The 19,277-nt window shown below is 35.9% G+C and overlaps 1 protein-coding gene across 2 annotated transcripts; it reads left to right on the forward strand.

Moving 5' to 3' along the window:
* Window positions 1–986: 986 nt before the first annotated feature.
* rbm28 (RNA binding motif protein 28) lies at window positions 987–19,192 on the forward strand. 2 transcript variants are annotated; one of them, XM_046865023.1, is made up of 19 exons: window positions 987–1,349; window positions 2,923–3,081; window positions 3,181–3,308; window positions 4,524–4,599; window positions 5,565–5,657; window positions 5,764–5,835; window positions 5,913–6,018; window positions 6,669–6,856; window positions 6,942–7,011; window positions 7,723–7,832; window positions 8,772–8,845; window positions 8,933–9,068; window positions 9,633–9,697; window positions 9,858–10,016; window positions 12,109–12,258; window positions 13,375–13,482; window positions 15,307–15,467; window positions 15,584–15,698; window positions 18,929–19,192. In XM_046865023.1, the coding sequence occupies exons 1-19, from the start codon at window positions 1,232–1,234 to the stop codon at window positions 19,061–19,063; spliced, it is 2,223 nt and encodes a 740-aa protein (XP_046720979.1). In that variant the 5' UTR covers window positions 987–1,231; the 3' UTR covers window positions 19,064–19,192. The 2 variants fall into 2 exon arrangements, with proteins under 2 accessions (XP_046720979.1, XP_046720978.1); XM_046865022.1 differs by having other exon boundaries at window positions 988–1,349; window positions 15,304–15,467.
* Window positions 19,193–19,277: the final 85 nt, after the last annotated feature.

The raw sequence follows: 19,277 nt of genomic DNA on the forward strand, positions 1-19,277 counted from the left end.
TACATGAGACAACACAGAACTCAGAAACATAAGCTGACCAACACAGGGCTATATAAAAAAAAAATAGCATAAAATAGCACCATAATCACCATTGTTTTCAGTGACCAATCACTAATCACCACTGTAGCCAACACAGAAACCAATCACTGACCACTATTAATTCCAGTGACACATCCAGTAAACACTTATTGATACCACTGTGGCCAATCCAGTTACAAATCATTGATCACAACTGTGACCAAACACAGACGACCAATGTGGCCATTGTTTCCAGAGACCAATCACTGACCACAATTTTCTCCAGAGACCAATCATGGATCACCGCTGTGGCCAAACCAGTAACAAATCATTGATCACAACTGTGACCAATCACAGATCACCAAAGTGGCTATTATTTCCAGTGACCAATCACTAATCACCATAGTTTCCTGTGACCAATAATTGATCATTATTGTTTCCAGTGACCGATCTTTGATCACCATTCATTACAGAGACCAATCACTGATAACATAACAAAGCTAGATTGATTGCTGGCGTGTTTCCGGTGATCTCTAACTTCCTGTTAAAGGTTATTATCACCAAATCAAATTTTATAATGTTTTTCTTGTCCGCATGTGATGCCACTAACTTCACTGTAGTTAAATCCCTCAGGACTTTTGGAGGCGTTCTTATATTATATGGGGAAACACGGTCCAGTGGAGTGATACCTATACACAGTGATCCGTCCTCGGACAAACATGTCCGAGCCACTATGCGGCGCTGCTGTTCTTCATTTCCATTCCCTTGCCTCTGAAAACCGGAAGAAAAACCTTTTCCGTTTTGACATACCAACATGACGGCCTTTTTTTCCTACCCGCATTGAAGAAACCCGCCTCCTGTACTTCAATTGGCTGCAAGTTCAAAGCAGGTTTCTAATTGGATGATTTTAGTGTCCACAATCAAAACCGGTCGCTACTAACCAATCACAGTAAAGGAGGCGGGTCTTGTAATGTCCGGGTGGGAAAAACATCCAAGATGTCTGCCTTGTAGAAAACGTGTGCTTTCCTAGTCGTGTGTGAACGGAGAGTAAAACAAAATCTAGAGATTATATTCCAAAAGCGAGGCAGTGTGGACAGCTGCCTGATCCGTCTAGTGATCGTTTACATTCTGTTCCTTTTTTTTATCAGAGTGAACTGATCACACATCTAATCCAGGAATCAGGTTTAATGAGAAGATCAGGAGTACAAACAGAATGGCAGGTTTGACTTTATTTGTGCGGAATTTACCTGCATCAGCATCCAGTGATCACCTGGAGGAGATCTTCTCTGAAGTAGGACCGGTGAAGCGATGCTTTGTAGTCAGAGATAAAGGTAACGAGCAAAACTGCACCTTCAAGGTGTAGCCTTCAGACTTTTTTCAGACAGCATAGACTTTATAAAGAAATGTTTACATTGAGGAGTTACTGAATTGTTCGTGCAATCTTAGAATTGCAGTAGATTTTTATTTTCAGCATTCAAAAGTGGAGTGTCATGCACTGGAATCAGTCTGGTACATCATAATGTCATAATCTTACTCTGTGAATCCTCCAAGCAGCATTTAATATAAATTATAGGTCAAGAGATAGTACATTTTTCCAATAGCTATGTTGGATCGTGTTTGCTGACAACCGATTAAGGAACTTATAGTTTTTAAATTGGATCCTGTATAAATATGGATGAATAAAAATTATTCGCCTCTAGAGGCCGCTCTCGTACTATAAAACACAACCCGGAAAAACTATTGGTATGGATTTTTTTAAGATAGTTCTAGCAATCAACTATCGATGCCGATTAATCGCCCAAACTGATGAATGACTTCTAATATAAATTATAAGGATTAAACAAAAAAATTCAAAAGATGTAAATTACAAATGTACAAACTTATGATGATGCATATGCAATAAACTCAATTGTGTGCATGTTTAATGTGAACATTGTGAAATCTAAACATTGAAGATATGCCTGTGCAAAATCCTGCAGTTTTAGATTGATTCATTGTGCAGTGGTATTGCGATGTTGAAAAAGGTTTGGACCTTGGAAGCAAAATTGTAATGCTACCAAACCCAAAGATATTATAGACAATTCTGTACTTTTTCATGGCAACAGTTTGGGTAGGGAACCATATACAGGCTTTAATGGTCACATTTTTTTGTTGTATAGATTATCATTAAATTAGTTAAAAAAACCCACACATGAGCCATTTTCTTTCGGCTTCTCCCATTAGGGGAGTCCTCTACCCCACAGTCCTCTACCTCTGCCTCTTTTAAATTAACCACCTGCATATCTTCTCACCACATCCATAAACCTCCTCCTTGGCCGTCCTATTTCTTTCCTTCTGCCTGGCAGCTCCATCCTCAGCATTCTTCTACCAATATATCCCATGTCCCTCCTCTGAACTTGACCAAACCATCGAAATCGTGCCTCTCACCTTGTCTCCGAAACGTCCTACATGCGCTGTCCCTCTAATAAACTTATTTCTACATACGTTTCTTTTCATTTAAATTTTTACAATATTTAGAATAATTAATTAAATTTCCTGTTATTTAACTGGTCACTTATCGCTCTCAGTAGCAGTGTCCCTGTTTAACTTATAGGAGGAAGTATAACTCTTTCTCAATTTAAGGGGCACAATGCATAGTACAGTAATACATAGAATTACAATTGAAACGAATGGGTTACTGATCGAAAGGTTGGTGGTTTAAACCAAGTATTGCCAAACTGCCACTGTTGGGCCCTTGAGCAAGGCCCTTAACTGTATGCCTGACCCTGCACTTTTACTCCAGCTTCCTAACATCACCTGTGCTGTAAAATACATGTAAAAAGCCGCTCATCCCCTTATCCCCTTATTTGTCTTGCATGTGAGTAAGATTTAATCTCAGTGTCTGGTGGGTCTTCTTCCGTCCAGGCTCAGAGAAATGCCGTGGTATCGGCTACGTCACGTACTCCATGGCAGAAGACGCTGAGCGAGCTCTCCGAGAAATAAAGGACTACGATGGGCAAAAGATTTCTGTAGTTCAGGCAAAGAAAAAAGTTTTTGAAAAGAAGCAGGGAAAGAAGAACAAAGGTATGTGTCCTGTTTAGTATTATCTTGATTTCACTTATCTGTATTAACTTTTGGCATTTTCTGTTCTTTAATTTTTTTCTTTTTTTTTTAAATGCACAGCTGAGCAAAAAACAGAGAGTCCACCAACCAACTCTGAACCAACAGAGGAGAAAAGTCAGCAAAAGTCACAAGGCATGAGGAAGAACAAGATGAAGGCCAGGCTTATTATCCGAAATCTCAGTTTTAAGGTAATTGTCAATTACATGCTCAAATTTACATTCATGTCAATTGGCGGCTGCCCTTATCCAGAGTGACTTTACAAAATCGGCGATATTTGTCAATAAGTACATTCTGATGCTGGTTCATTTGAACACAGACTAAAAATATCAGTCTATAACTCAGGCAGGTGGGTATTTGTTTGAAGACTAAGCAGTTCATACTTCAAGTGGAACTTCATGCCCACCTTGATCCTAGAACATAGGATATATAGAGTCTTATAATCTCTTTCTTGTACCCTGAGAGATGTTGCAGCCAGATGAGCAGTGGTTGGGAGAACAAAGATTGAAAAAGCGCATTCTGAATCAGTGGCAGCAATCAAATGTCTTTCAGAGGCAGACCTGCCCGGAGTGAGTTGCAGTTTTAAGATAATTAGGTTCAAAACAAGTATCTAAGTGGCCTATATGAACAGAACTGGACAAATTCTCCTGATGTTGTAAAAGAGAAATCGCCATGTTAGATTAGCAGTGGTAGAAGAAAAGGACAGTTGATTGTCGATCCTAACCCCAAGGATTTGTGCAGAGAGTTGTTGATCGAGATCACAAGATTTTAATGTGGAGATAAATGACCTGGAATGAACAGCAGTTCAGTTGTACTTTAATAGGAAGTTTGAAAAGTCATACTGTTTCTTCCTTATGGGATGTATATTCTGCTAATGTATATTAATTCTACTTTCAGTTGTAAATTAATTTACTCTCTTTCTTTCTTTCTTTCTTTCTTTCTTTCTTTCTTTCTTTCTTTCTTTCTTTCTTTCTTTCTTTCTTTCTTTTTCATCCATCCATCCGTTTTATTGAATTTTATTACGTTTTATTCAAATTTATGTCCTTGGCCTGTTCTTAATGTCATTCCACCGCACCTTGTACTGTGTATGGTTGATGTTCAAACTGTATACACCACATGGCGTATATAATTTGAATGAATTAATTACCCGAATTCCTGAAAAGTTTGTATCCAGTGAAATAAAGCTACATCCATTTTATTTTCTATTTATTATTGGCAAGATTTTATGTAATGTATTTTCTTCAGCTTCCTTATCAGGCATATTTGAAATCACATATAATGCACTAATGATGTATTACTGTAATCCTTTCTGTATTCAATAAGTAGATTACTCTTTAGTGAAACTGATTGTGTTTAGATTTAAACACATACCTTTGAAATAAAAAATAATTTATTTGCTTTTTTAGTGCTCTGAAGCAGATCTGAACGACGTCTTTTCAAAATATGGGACAGTGCTGGAAGTGAAGATCCCTCTGAAACCAGGTAATGCTCACTAAATGAGTTAGTTAAAAGTGGATTGGAAGAAGAAAAATAATAATAACATGATAAATACCTTGTATTTGTTTGTATTTTTGTTGATGGAATCAGGCTTGCTACATGGCAAACAGTGGAATATTTTGCACAAATGTGTTTGCTGTAATTATATATTTTTTGTGAAGTATATATCGATTATATACAACACATAGGCTGTTTCAGCCTGTAGGTGTTTATTTACTGTGTGCTGCCAATTAAAAGCAACTATTTTATTTATATATATATATATATATATATATATATATATATATATATATATATATATATATATATATATATATATATATATATAAATAAAATTGCATTTTTATGCGAGTTTAAACTTGTAAATCATGTCGTTTATGATGTAGGTTAATAATATGTTAACAGTCTAAAAATAAAATCAGATTTCTTGTCATGGAAATGTTTAATTTAAACGAATATTGAGTGATACAATAAATGTTACACTTGTGTTACCATAAGTGATTGGTATGCACCAAAGTCAGATGTTTTAACAATCAGTCTGTCAGTAGGCTGGTAGTCTGGCAAAATATCAAAGATGTATATTATAAATATAAGAAGAAATTGATAATATATTTAGTATGTATGTATGTATGTGTATATATATTTAAGCAAACGAGTTGTAAGGTGTATTATTTCCAATGAAAAAATCTTACAAATAATTACAAAAGTGATTAAACATATATTTTTCACTAAAATATTAGTGATTTCATGATGTTAAGGGATCACTCAGGCCACTACACACATCTACATGTGAAATGAAATAAATGCTCCGATTCATGAGAATAATATGAGCTGTTACAGGTGTAAAGTGAGCCTTATTCTGCTGTTGTGTTAATGCATTGTTACTCTAGTGATCCTCTTACTTAAATTAGTGCTAAAACACAATGTTTCATTTTTATGCTTGTGTGTAGATGGAAAGAAACGAGGATTTGCTTTCGTTCAGTTTAAGAACATGCTGGAAGCCGGAAAAGCCCTCGCAGCAACCAACCTGAAAGAAATTAAAGGTGAGATTCTCTCTTTTCCACCTGGAACAAAATATTTCTTCTCTCCCACATGTCATAACATTCAAAAATGCCATGGGCAAACTTTGGTCTGCCTCTCTTTTCGCAGACAGACGGGTTGCTGTAGACTGGGCCGTGTCGAAAGACAAGTTTATGGCAAAGCAGTCCGGCATTGCCCCAGGTACGAGTTCGTTTTCTGTTTCTGCTGCTTGACTAAATGTTTCATCTGATGTATAACCGACTGCATTTTTATCATAGGAGGTAAAAAAGAGGATGAAAAAAAAGTGACTGAGAGTGAGGAGGAAAATGAGGATGAGGAGGAAAATGAGGATGAGAAAGAGGATGATCAGGCTGCAGAGAAAGAGTAAGAGCTGAACCTGTTGTTTTGCATCTGTAATGTATAAAAGTACAGTGTTAATAGTTTGAATAGCAGAATATGATAATTAGCCTAATGTTACACATACAGACTGATATAATAGATCGATCTATCAGTAGATTGATTGAGCCCTTTATTCATTCCTGGGGGAAATTTATGTTACAGTAGCACAGTGAGTTAGAAATATACTTATAGTAATTTACAGGTAAAGCAAAGAAAAAATAATTAGATAGCTTGCTTGCATTTGCTTTATTTACATATATTCTTGGCATGACATCAGGTAGCTAGCTAGATGGATAAATAGATGAATGGATATTGGTAGCAGTTGTGCAAATTAACAAATGCAGATAAATGTGCAAATATATTTGCAGTAACATATAATAGCAAAGTACAGAAAAAAAGTCGATAAACTGTTGATTAAGAACAGCAAATAAAGTCTCTGGGGAGTGTAAACATTTTAGGAGCTGCTGAGCAAGTCCACTTATACTGTAAATAAACATGTATATGAATATAAATTAGCGAAGGGTGTGATGGGATAGTGTGTATTAATGGTGTGAATAGCAATACCGTGTTCAGATATCTAGCATTATGCCATTCCTTAGAATAAATAAATAAAGAAAACTTCGACTTATTTTAAGGTCAATAACACAACAAGAGGACGACTCTGAGGCAGAATCGCCATCTGATGATGATGATGATGATGACGAGGATGATGATGATGAGGAGGAGGATCAAAGCAAAAACAGTGAGGACGAAGAGGATAATGATTCTGACTCTCTCGATGCATCAGATGATGAATATGGTGATGAGGATGATGAGGAAAATGGTATGATTCATTCATAACAATTGTTGAGATTGTTATTATTGAACTCTCTGCGCTCAGGGTGGTTGATCCTTTTCTATCTTTCCAGTTAAGAAGAAGAAGAAACAGAAGAATGCTCTTCCTTCAGATGTGAACGAAGGAAAAACAGTATTTATAAGGTAAACATCATTGATAGCTAGAAGGGCTGAGCAATACCAGTCTTATGATGCATTAGTGTCTGATTTCACCCTGAGTGTACCTGAAAAGAATAGAGTTGTGCATTATAAAGACCTAAATGTTATTACAGAATTTTCTGATGCCAATTGACATGGCGATCTTTTACTCAACGTGTGTGGACTCTTCGGCTGTGTAATATCTGAGCAAGCTAGAAGATTTAAAAATCACATTAAATAATCAGTGTTATTTATTTATTTCATCTTAAATGCTAATAATGATTTAATCACCATATGATTCAGCAAAATGCATCATGAACTAACTTCTTGAGAATTAACTGGATAAGCTGATAATGGATAAGTAACCAGTCAGACTCAACTCCTGATTTAGTGTTTAATTGTGCAGTTAAATAGTTCAAACGTGTAGGTCCCCTGGTGGTCTAGTGGTTAGGATGCGGTGCTCTCACCGCTGCGGCCCGGGTTTGATCCCCGGTCAGGGAACCAACCCCAGCCACTCTCAGTGCCGGTCCCAAGCCTGGATAAATGGGGAGGGTTGCGTTAGGAAGAGCATCCAGCGTAAAAACATGTGCCAAATCAAACATGCGGACGATCCGCTGTGGCGACCCCTAATGGGAGAAGCCAAAAGAAAGTTTAAATAGTTAAAACGTGTGTTAAAAAAAAGTTGCAGAAAAACAAATTCTTAATGGTCTTTTTTAGAAACCTGTCTTTTGACACAGAGGAAGAGGGTTTAGAGGAAGTTCTTCTGCAGTTTGGTGAACTCAGATATGTGCGTGTTGTGGTGCATGCTGAAACAGGACATTCAAAAGGTTGGTGCTTTTTTTTTATTCAACATAAACGTTTGTTGTATTTTTGAATTGCCCACTATGTAGAGGGCCATGAAAATCTATTGGAAATTACTTTTGACATCAGTAATTAGGTTTTATAACCTACTTGTTACTGTCTTATAATTATGCCTAAGGTACACTTCAATAAAATACTACAACCTATAATTTTTTGTTCTCACTGATATTAGAATGATAAAGAATAATTTAGCCTTTTTTTAAAAACTTGCTGTTGATTTAGTTCTGGGATTCATTAGGGCATTAAAGATTTTCAGCACTTTTCATAAATTGGTGCTAAATTTTTTTTCTGCGTAGAGATCGCCTAGGTGCAATTTGTGTATGAAAACAACTGCTTAGTAACAACTTAAGCGACCACCGGTGGGCCATAAAAAGTTGGAACCAATGGAACTAGAGTTTTATCATTGTTATATGGAGTGCGTCTGTCTGTCTGTCCGTCTGTCCGTCCATCCATCTCATTTTTATAATATCAAAATTGTTCCATTCTCCTGCATGCTATACTTTTATAAGGGGATAGTTTTCTGTGGTCTTGTGATTGGTTCTAATTTTTTAAAGTAAGCACAATTTATGTGTTTACTTTAAAGTAGTAAGGTAAAACATGCTTTCAGAAATCTAGCAGTGTAATAAGTAAGATATTGTGCTTTAATATGGAGTAATTGTTTTCTCCCCAAAAGCTCACATAAAGAACAGATACTTGAAAAATGTACTTTCCTCTGGGCCTTCATTTTATTATTAATACCATTAATAATAATAATTATGATAATCATAATAATTGCAAATATATTTGAATAATACTATTTTTGCACTTATTTAAAAGTATATTGATGACCATGTATAAGAACAGCACAGTCCATACTATCAGACAAGCACTGCTTACTCTGTTTTTTTTTTTCTCTTTTCCTCCAGGTTGTGCTTTTGCTCAGTTCAAAACAAACCAAGCAACAGAGAAATGTCTAGCAGTAGCACAGACAGAATCTGAAGTGAGTCCAAATGAGCGTTTGTGTGCGAGGGTTTTCTCTGAGCCTTTGTTTTGGCTCTGTGTCTAAATCTTGCTCTGTGTATTGCAGGCTGGTGGTGTGAGGGTGGATGGGAGGAAGCTGAACATTGTGCTGGCCGTGAGCAGGGAAGACGCTTCCAAACTGAAGAGCAAGAAAGTGAAAACACACACAGGATCCAGAAACCTGTACCTCGCCCGAGAGGGCTGTAAGTGCAGCCAGTAACATTCCTTTGGGAAAGTGGGTTTAACGTGGTTTGAAAGACGAGAGCGTGCTGCAATTTCTTACACTCTTACACCAGATGATTAGTCTCTATCTATCTATCTATCTATCTATCTATCTATCTATCTATCTATCTATCTATCTATCTATCTATCTATCTATCTATCATCTATCTATCTATCTATCTATCTATCTATCTATCTATCTATCTATCTATCTATCTATCTATCTATCTATCTATCTATCTATCTATCTATCTTCAAACCAGTATGCAATATAGTATAGCATATAATTGACATCACAGTTCTTCTTTCAGAATGTCATCCAGAATGTTATGGAATTAGGGTTTTATTAGATCATTTATAATAGATATTAGATAATATAAATAAAAAATCTTATCAAAGATAATCTTAAAATAACCTATTTCCAGTCAAATAAGTGTAGTAAAGGAAAGGCGGATGTATCCCGAATAGTTCTGAATAGTTTTTTCTCACTTCCCTTCTACATCTTAATTGTCCTCCACTTCTCTTTTACCTCTTTCTGTATTCAGTGATCCGTCCTGGAACCAAAACAGCAGAAGGAGTTTCTGAATCTGATATGGCGAAGAGGTTGAGGGTAGGTGAGCTGGCACAAATGTGTCATTATCTCAAAGTTTCCTTGTGATTTCCTGGATATTTTTATTTGGAATTTAAAAGCTTTAGCCATAAAGCTGTATCATGTCAAAAGCTGTGTAATGTCTTTTGTTATTCATTGACATGTTTGTGTGTTTGTTTAGTTTGCAGAGCTGAAGAAGGCAAAGCTGAAGGACGTGAACATATTTGTGTCTCGAACGCGACTTTGTGTTCACAACCTTCCCAAAAGTGTGGACCGAAAGCGCCTGTTCAAAATCTGCCTGTCTGCCGCAGGGGGAGGAAGAGGTGTCCGGATCAAGGAGGTAACAAGTCCCAACACGCACATTCACATATGTACCTTATTCAAAATAAGAGCCTTTTAATAGGTGGTAATTATTGAATGATTCATGGGGCCTTCCTGATTGTTCAGAGAAGGTCATTATACTGATTAAATATTGAACGCTAGTATAGGTGAGGCCAATAAAGTTCTGAGGTAATAAAATTTTTTTTCAATAAATACCAGACTAAGTAATATATTGATCGAAGCGGTAGTAGTAGTCCGTTAAACTGGACACAACGTGATCTTGGAAAAGAAGAACACCACAGCATGATTTTAAAAAAGTATAGAATTAATAGAAAACATTTTCACATTGTCTAGATTAATTGAATTCATGGTTTTTATTTTATTTTTTATTTTGTTGCGTATTCAATCTATGTAGTGTGTGGAGAATAAACATCCTTTTAATTAATACTCAAAAACATTCTACACATGCTGTTTCTCCATCATTGAACACTTGAAAGCTGTTACTGCTAAGGAGCGCCTGGTTCTGCATCTCCAACTGACTGTATAAAACTGTAGAAAGGACGCTACTCATAATCACACACTCCAGTGCTCATGATATTTCTTCCTCTAGTGTTTGTAATGTTTTAATGATTTGTAATCGCACTCTTGGTGTCACCCAAATGATGATGGGTTCCCCTTTTGCTTCTTGCAGCTGTTGCAGAGAAATTGCCTGCACTTTACTGTACATCACAATAATTCTGCTAACATTTGAGCTTTATTTGTCTAATCCTGTGACAAAATTCACTGTAACACTTCATGATTAATTCACTCAGAGGAACAGAGATGTGCAGGAGACAGTTGGTGATGCCTGGCGTCTTGGTAAACGTTTTAAAGTCTAGCCTGTATGGGCCTGTGGGAATAAAGAACTGACGCCACAACTGTAGCATGCTTACTGTTTATAGTGCTGGGAAGTGTTTAATTATAGTGAGCTTTATATTACAGACTACACATCAGTGACTCAGCATGACCTAAAGTCAAATTAGAAACAGTTCACATAGTGGTGTACGGCTTTATAGTTGAGGAAGTGGGATAAGTTACCTGGGCCTTTTTCTTTTTCTTTTTTTGTTTCTTTTTTAATTTTGATGCCAGTTAAAATAAACTGATTCTTTTTCTTGCATTGTATATTATTGTTAAAATTGCTACGAAAATACGTGTATATGATTTCCTCATTTAATGCATCGCTAAAATATGAAACAGAATATTTAAAAAAAAATAGAAAAGAATATGCATATGTGGTACGTACCGTTTTATCATAGCAACATTTTTTGCTTTTTTTGGTTCAAGGCTTAAACCAAAAGTGAATGAGATCTGTCTATCGGAAAATACATTCAGTGAAGGGAAAATGATGTGAAAGACGTGTCTTTAATTTTCATTTTGCGCTCACTTTTTTTAGATGATTCATTGCCTACTGTCACATCCGGTTAATGAATCTTGTGTGATGCTGTGCTGCCCCTCAAAAATCAGTGTCTTGTGTGTTTTGTGGTGCTTTTTTGTTTGCCATGATTGTTTGAGCTACATGAACTTTCCTGCTAGTTTCAGCCAGTCTGAGTTTTTCACTGACCTGCTAGATAGATGTTTTCTTTTTATTTGCACCATTCTCTGTAAATTCTACATAAGTTATTCAGGAGATCAGCAGCTTTGAAAAGGCTCAAAATGCCCCATCTGGCAGCAAAAACCATGCTGTGGTTAAATTAATCGTGATTACCGTACTTTTTTTACCCTTATACTTGATGTTAGCATTAATTGAACATAAACTGAAGTCCTGTGTATTGTGTTGCTAAGATGAAGAATTGAAGAATTAGATCATTTTTATGTTAACAACTGATACCAGGTTTTATACCATTAACAAAGTGTTTCCTCTGGCTTATAAATTATTAATCTACATCTACTGCAGAATGGGAAAACATTCAAATATATGTAGATTTCACTGTTGCTTCACATTAACAATAGATGGCAGTATTGTACTAGAAGCATGGCATGAATTCGATCAGGTCTGTGCCACTGCAAAAAAATAATTGCTGCATACTTGTGCATTATTATCAAAAAACACTTCTTACTGTTTTTCTGCCCAGTGCCACGTGATGTACGACAGGAAGCCGGTGCGTGGTGAGCCAATGGGTCAGTCACTAGGCTACGGCTTTGTGGAGTTTCAGGAGCATGATCACGCCCTCCAAGCCCTGCGTCATCTTAACAACAACCCCAACATCTTCACACCTGTCAAGGTCAGTTCAATGTCAGTGATTACAGAAGGGATTGAGGTTAAGCCCCATCCTTTTCCATACAGCTGAGGAAAATAATTTTTCCAGGATTTTTAAATGCACCTATAGATTGCATTTTATCTGTAATAGAGATTGAAGAAATTTCGAAGTGCAGTCTGAAACGGCAAAAAAGAAAAGGAGAAATTGTCAGAAAAAATTTTAAGGACAGCAGAATATGGCATCAAAGATATCATAGGATTTTTTGTTTTTAATATAGAAGGAACTTTAGTGAAACTTTATATTAGTAATGTATTAGTTTCATGGTTCACAGTCAGGATTCATTCTTACCAATGACATTAGAAAGTGTTTATATGATCTTCCTAATCATATTAATGAAGAAGATAAATGATTTATTTGTTCTGAGACAATGCAGAGGCTCTGTTAGTTAAAGATGTATGAAATATGACATTCAGGAGGTAGATGATGGAGATATAAGGATTAAAAATGAAGCATTGGGAGTTATTTTGTATGCTGGATCGTTCAATTACATTGTACATAATGCCCAAATGTTAACCCAAAGTCATGTTATTTCAGAAGAATAATACACAATATGTGTATTCCTCCATTTTATTTCCTTCCCTGCTCTGGCCTGGGGTGCACAAACATTTGCACCGGTTTTTGCGCCGCGTCGAATGCGTTATGTGCCGAACTAGCAGGCGGAAATATAGTCTTATTGTGTGCAGTGGGAGGAAGTTAATTTGTCCTAATGAAGGCTGTTTTCTTCAGTGCTGCAGTTGTGTATAGAGTATTATCCATTTGCTTGATGATCTGTAACCACTTTTCTGAATAGACAGCAGCTTCCTAGAAGTACGTTTATTTATCTCCTTTTTAGCTAGAGCCTCATGCGGCACGAACACACACATTTCCCTGTCGAACATTTATTTTTTCCTGAAAATAAGCTGAATAATTACTTTTGATATTTCCTGAACCTGTCTTTCAGCTGCCCTGAAATTACGTTGAGGAATTTTTTTGCTCTAAACCACAGCGTCTGTCGCAACAGCGTTCTTAAAGTGTGTGCGCGTGTTTGCGTGTCTGCTTGTGTGTGTGTGTGATTTGTTTCCTTTGTTGTGTTCTGCTCAGAGGCCTATTGTGGAGTTTTCGCTGGAGGACTCGAGGAAGTTAAAATTGAAGGCTATGAGGGAGCAGAAGAGTAAAATGACAGCTGCCTCTGACTCTGGGGCCAAAAAGGTGAGGATCATTATGTAAATCGCATCCAATTTAACCCCACTATGCTCCCCTAATCATATAAGTCCCGAGTGAATAAACTCCGTTCGAAAATCTGGATGAAGGAAATTAATCAAAGACAGCTCGGTGTCTGCTGTGAGAGATGTGCTGGATCATGAACATCTGTTCCTCAACAATCTGTTCCTCAGTAATCTCTTCTTCAGAACCAGTCAGTCTGAATGTAATGATGTTTAGGGGGCTATTTGTTACCATTAGAAGAAAAGCAGTACACTTGCTTTATTTTAATTATGGTTTGAGCGCATTGAATGGTTTATTTATTTTTTTAATGCTAAACGTGTTTTGGAAAAAACGTCTGCTATAGCGGGTCTTGACTGTTGTGTTTTTTTTTTATTTCTTTTTCACCAGAAAAAAAAAAGCATGCGAGTATTTTGTCTGGTTATAAATAGCAGACAAATTACATTTACATATTTCTACTCGAATGTTAAAAACTAGACCTGTGTATATGTGTGTATAAAATAATTGGTACGTTATTTATTAAGCCAGACGCAAATCTTACAATCTGGAAAGTTTAACACGTTTTGTCAACCATTGACTGTAGTGTATCAAGATAGACGTCAGATGGATAATATTCAAGGGTGTATCTAGAAAATCATTTAGAATGATTTCTCCTCATTCGCAGTATGTCAAGCTCTACCAAAAACTTGGTATATCATATTTCCACACATGCATGCACAGAAAAAAATAAATCCTTATAATAAATTTAAATTTAGTTATTTTTGCATGGCATCTGTAACCAAAATATATAACCAACCTGTAGACACAACATGAATACAAGGAGTTCATATACAATGATAGTCCTTGTAATAAACTGATTCATTGTTTAACCATTTTCTGGGATTTTTCTGAAATATCCTGGTATTTAACAGAATTCATAATGCCAAAAACATCCACTAGGTGGCCACCAGCCTTAAAACAACCCAATTTATTTAACCACCAGATTTATCACTGGATAACCTGCTTTTCCCGACATGCAGTCCTCATAAATTTTGAAACATGCTGACAATGTCGTTGACCGAAAAAGTAGATTTTTGTCTCATCTTAGCACAATTCACTAATGCCACTTGGTATATGTCAGGTGCTGCATTTTTAGAGACAATTTCAGAAAACGCTTCTTTCTCACAAACAACTTGTACTGAAAGTGGCAGGTAACATTTTAAAACTTGACAAGCCCAAGAAGCAGCTAAGCTGTGCAATTAATAATTCTAGAGTCAGGATTTCTGGCTGTTAATGAATTTCAACTGTATTAGACATTTACGACTTTTTGTTGTGGCAAATTTTGCTCAGTGATATTTTTAAGTATTTTATATCCATGACCTGACAGCCTATTAATTCTGAATCATAATGACCGACATGCTGCATAATACAACTACTCAAACCTAGCTTTTAAAAGACACCAGTCCCACTTCTCCTAGTTATTAAGTGCCAAAAAGAGAGGCTACAGGAGTCAGCCAGTTTAACTGACCTTGGAGCTCTTTTTCTTTCTTCTTTACTTATTATGTATATAGTATATTCTAGGTGATGTACTTTTATTTAATTAGTCAAACTATTGAAGAAACACTCCATGGGTGCCAGGCCACGGGTCAGAATGGTACACTCTCTTGGGCTTTATCTTTAATTGGAAACAAATTCTCATAGACCAGCTCTCAGCAGTAGCTGAGTAAAAGATAAGATGAAGTAAACTTGATATCAATGGTAAACTCCCAGAAAACTGTGAAGGAAGTTAAATGTAAGCAGAAATCTCCTAAAAAGTCTTCATCATTTCAGCAGTCAACAGGAGCTCAGAAAGGAAGTGAGAAGAACCAGGAATCTCTGAGCAACCATTACTCTGGCTTCAGAACCACACCAGAAGTAGAGCACGTGGAGCTGGGAGATGGCAAAAAACGCCAGAAGATTCTTCCCATGCCTTCACATATGGGTCCAAAGATCAGGTGCTGATTTGGTCATTGTGATATTTTTATTATCTTGTTAAACATACTGGTTGAGCAATGCTGATACGTTTACATGATCTGATGATCTTACTGGAAGTGTTCTTTGAATGGAATAGGAAACGGGATAAAGGTAAACAGACTGCCAATGTTAAGAAAGTGAAGACGGTTCCCAGCAGGAAAGAGAGGAAGTTACTTCCTTCAATGGAGAAACCCAGTGAAAACAAGAAACAGGTGAACATGTTCTACTGTCTATATTACATAACTGTTAGAGATACAGAATAATGTATAATATTAGGGCAGGGGTGGTCTATGCATATATTTGAAGTCCCGGTCAAATCAAAATGGCTTTTATTATGAATGTTAGCTTTAAGGTTTTTTTTTATATATATATATATATATATATATATATATATATATATATATATATATATATATATATATATATATAAGTGTGTCTATATACACACACATACATACACAAAAATAAGCTAATGTGCTCCAAAACAGTGTCAGAATTTCACATTTAAAAGATATCTGCGTATAGAATGCCTTTTTTTCCACCAAATCAAATTTTATTCATCACATACACATACATACAGGGTACGACATGCAGTGAAATGCTTTACACGGCATGAGGTGAATAGGATGGGGAAAAAGAAAAGAAGCAGATAAATAAAGTATAAAAAAAAACTATATAAAATAAAATATAAGATATAAAGGATATATAAAAATATGTATGTGGAACAAAGAGAAAAATGTATATATAAAAAATTCTTATGGCAATAAGAATGCCAATGCGGATCAACCGTTCTGATGAAATCATTCTGCACTTCATCAGTTTTTTTTTGTCTGATCGAATTTTCCTTAGTGTCTTGGGAAGTGTCCCAGCCTTCAATCTAAAAAAAAAAGAAAAAAGAAACCTATCCTCTATTACATAAAATCCTAAAACTTGATTTAGAGAATACAGATGCATCCATACATCCCTCCCTCTCTCCAAATAGTCACTCTCCTGGAGGTGTGTGCACGTGGTTGAGTAGGGCCATGCTGAAACCAGAAATGCTTTTGGTTTTTAAAATATAAAAATTAAAGACCCAATAAAAACCAATTAAGTTTTGTCTGTTAGAATACTAACCATAATGAGGTATCAGAAAGTTTCCCAAAATGTACCAGTTTGTCTCTAAGAATACCTGAAGGAAACAATGGAAGCATGTATAAAATTGCCCTCAAATCAAAGCTCCTTTAAATTTCGCAGTCTTGCAGCCCCTTTGCTCTTTTCGTTCCATGAAAATTAGCACGAAAAAAAAAAAAACCCGCAGTGAAATTGAGGACTTGTGCCTCAGACTGTAATGTGCATGCTTTCTTAGGTAAAACAATTCTGCAAAATTGTGCAAAAGTTCCAGTAACGCTGACTTTGTACTTGTCTGCTAATAAATACCGATTTCCTGTAATTTACCAGTCACATTCACAGCACAGATTTTACTGACGCCCGCAAAACTTTATAAAAGCCAAAGCTCACAGAGATCTGAAAGTGACAATATGATGACTAAATGAATGAGTGACTCGTAAACGTGCTATGTGGCATTTTCATTTGTCCTCTTTTTTTATTGCTTTCTTTCAGGTAAGTAATATGAGATGATTCATTTTCACAAGATTTTGACTAAAATCCTCTGTGGCATTTGTGTGAAACGTATAAAACCTGAGGTAATCGGTGTTACAAAAAAAATTAAATAAGGCACTAGTGTAAATCATAGAGATTCTCTCCCAAGCACCCTGGTACACACAGTCTTCAGGAATTATCTGAGAGAGTTGGCAAAATATATATTTAATATTATATTATATTATATTATATTATATAAAATAATTCCAAATAGGAGGAGGCTGATTCCACTACCAATCCCACAGTTGAACCTTCGCAGAGGGGTTATGAACCAAGGATCATGCCATTTTGGTTATATGGTTTTCCAATAAGTTCATATGCAGCCTATTTTGATAATGTTGTAAACAAAAATGTGAAGATTTTAATAAATATTTTTAACGTGCGTAAATAAATCCAGCCCCCAGTTAGTTATGTTTCACTTTTCGTGATCCGTGATTGACACAGGACACATTGGCGGCAAGGATTTTAATATTTAAAAATGTCTGGGAGATTCTTTAAAGGTGTTTTCAGTTAATTGAATTCTGTAAACAAGTTTTTGAAATTGCACACAGACAATTTAGCCGATTTGATTTGATTACACCTGAAATGCAAATCCTGCCTGCTGTGTGGCCCCTCATACAGTTTGTGTGTGTGTATATATATATATATATATATATATATATATATATATATATATATATATATATATATATATATATTAGGGATGCACCGAAATGAAAATTCTTCGCCAAAACCGAAAAATGAGGAAAGCAAGGCCGAAAACCGAAACACCGAAAGAAATTATGGCAATTATTATTACCATTGCATTTATGTCTATGACTGTGTAAATTCAAGGCATTTCAATTGCATAAATTGATATTTTAGTTTCAAAGAATTTATCAATTACAAATTATGAAAATATTTATTTATAGCACATTGCAGCAATGCACAGGATAAAATAAATTAAAATTTAGTCTTAAATGTTTAACTTAAATGCACTCATGTGTACATTAAATAATAATGTACAGGCCCTCTGTCCTGCTAAAATGTTGTACAATTAAATATGTTCTTTCATAAAAACAAAGTGCATTTAGAACAAGTGCAACTGCTTAAAGATACAACAATACAACACTATCACTGGGAAACTTCCTGCCTTTTCAAAAACGTCCACCACAGACGGAGTGCGCATGCTCAGAGGGGTTTTGCTTTTCTGTGCGTTTGCGTTCCTCTGATATTCAGCATAGCGATCGGATGTTTGGATTTCAGGTGATAAATTAAACCTGACGTAGAGAAAGTTTTTGCAGACGAAATTTCGGCATTACATGTTTTGCATATCGCTATCCGTGGGTCTTTCTCAGATATACTGAAATACGTCTACACCGCAGACATGTTGTTTTAGACAAGCACGTGCAGGCCGCGGTTTCTGTTTGCGTCATCACAACAAACTGTTTCGACCGTGTTTTTTCGGTGATCAAAGTCTTTCGGCTGAAAACCGAAAATGCACTTTTGGGCCATTTTCAGCCGAAAAGTTTCGGTGGCCGAATATTCGGTGCATCCCTAATATATATATATATATATATATATATATATATATATATATATATATATATATATATATATATATATATATATATGAAAGTGAAGGAACAACTCCTTAAAACAAGACGGAACATGAGAACAAGATGAAAGTTACTGTATAGCTGCAGAATTTTACTTATATCTTATATACGACTTATATCTGTCGTACTGGTTTTAGAGGATGATCTGAAATAATCCATCACTAGTGCAATGATCATGTGCATCTTTGTGTTTTACCTGATTTCAGAACGCTAAGCCAGCGAAGAGGAAGTTCCAATCCAGAGAGGATGATCGATTTGACCGTCTGGTCGAACAGTACAAGAAAAAACTCACAGGCACATCGAAGGACTCTCTCATCAAGAAGAGCAAATGGTTTAGTTGAGAGTGTTTGTAAATTGTGGTGCGTGTACCTGAGTGAGAACATGCCAAGAAAAAGACTGAATTTTACTCAGTTTGTCTGGAGCGCGATACGTTTTATATTAAAGATTGGGGGAAAAAATTGGACTGATAATATAATGCTTCATGTTCCAGCATTTTTTATTGTGTGACTATTAGTTGTAGGAGAATATTACCATAAAATGTTTGTGCGAGTGCAA

This window comes from Silurus meridionalis, chromosome 13 (assembly GCF_014805685.1).
Source record: "Silurus meridionalis isolate SWU-2019-XX chromosome 13, ASM1480568v1, whole genome shotgun sequence".
NCBI lineage: Eukaryota > Metazoa > Chordata > Actinopteri > Siluriformes > Siluridae > Silurus > Silurus meridionalis.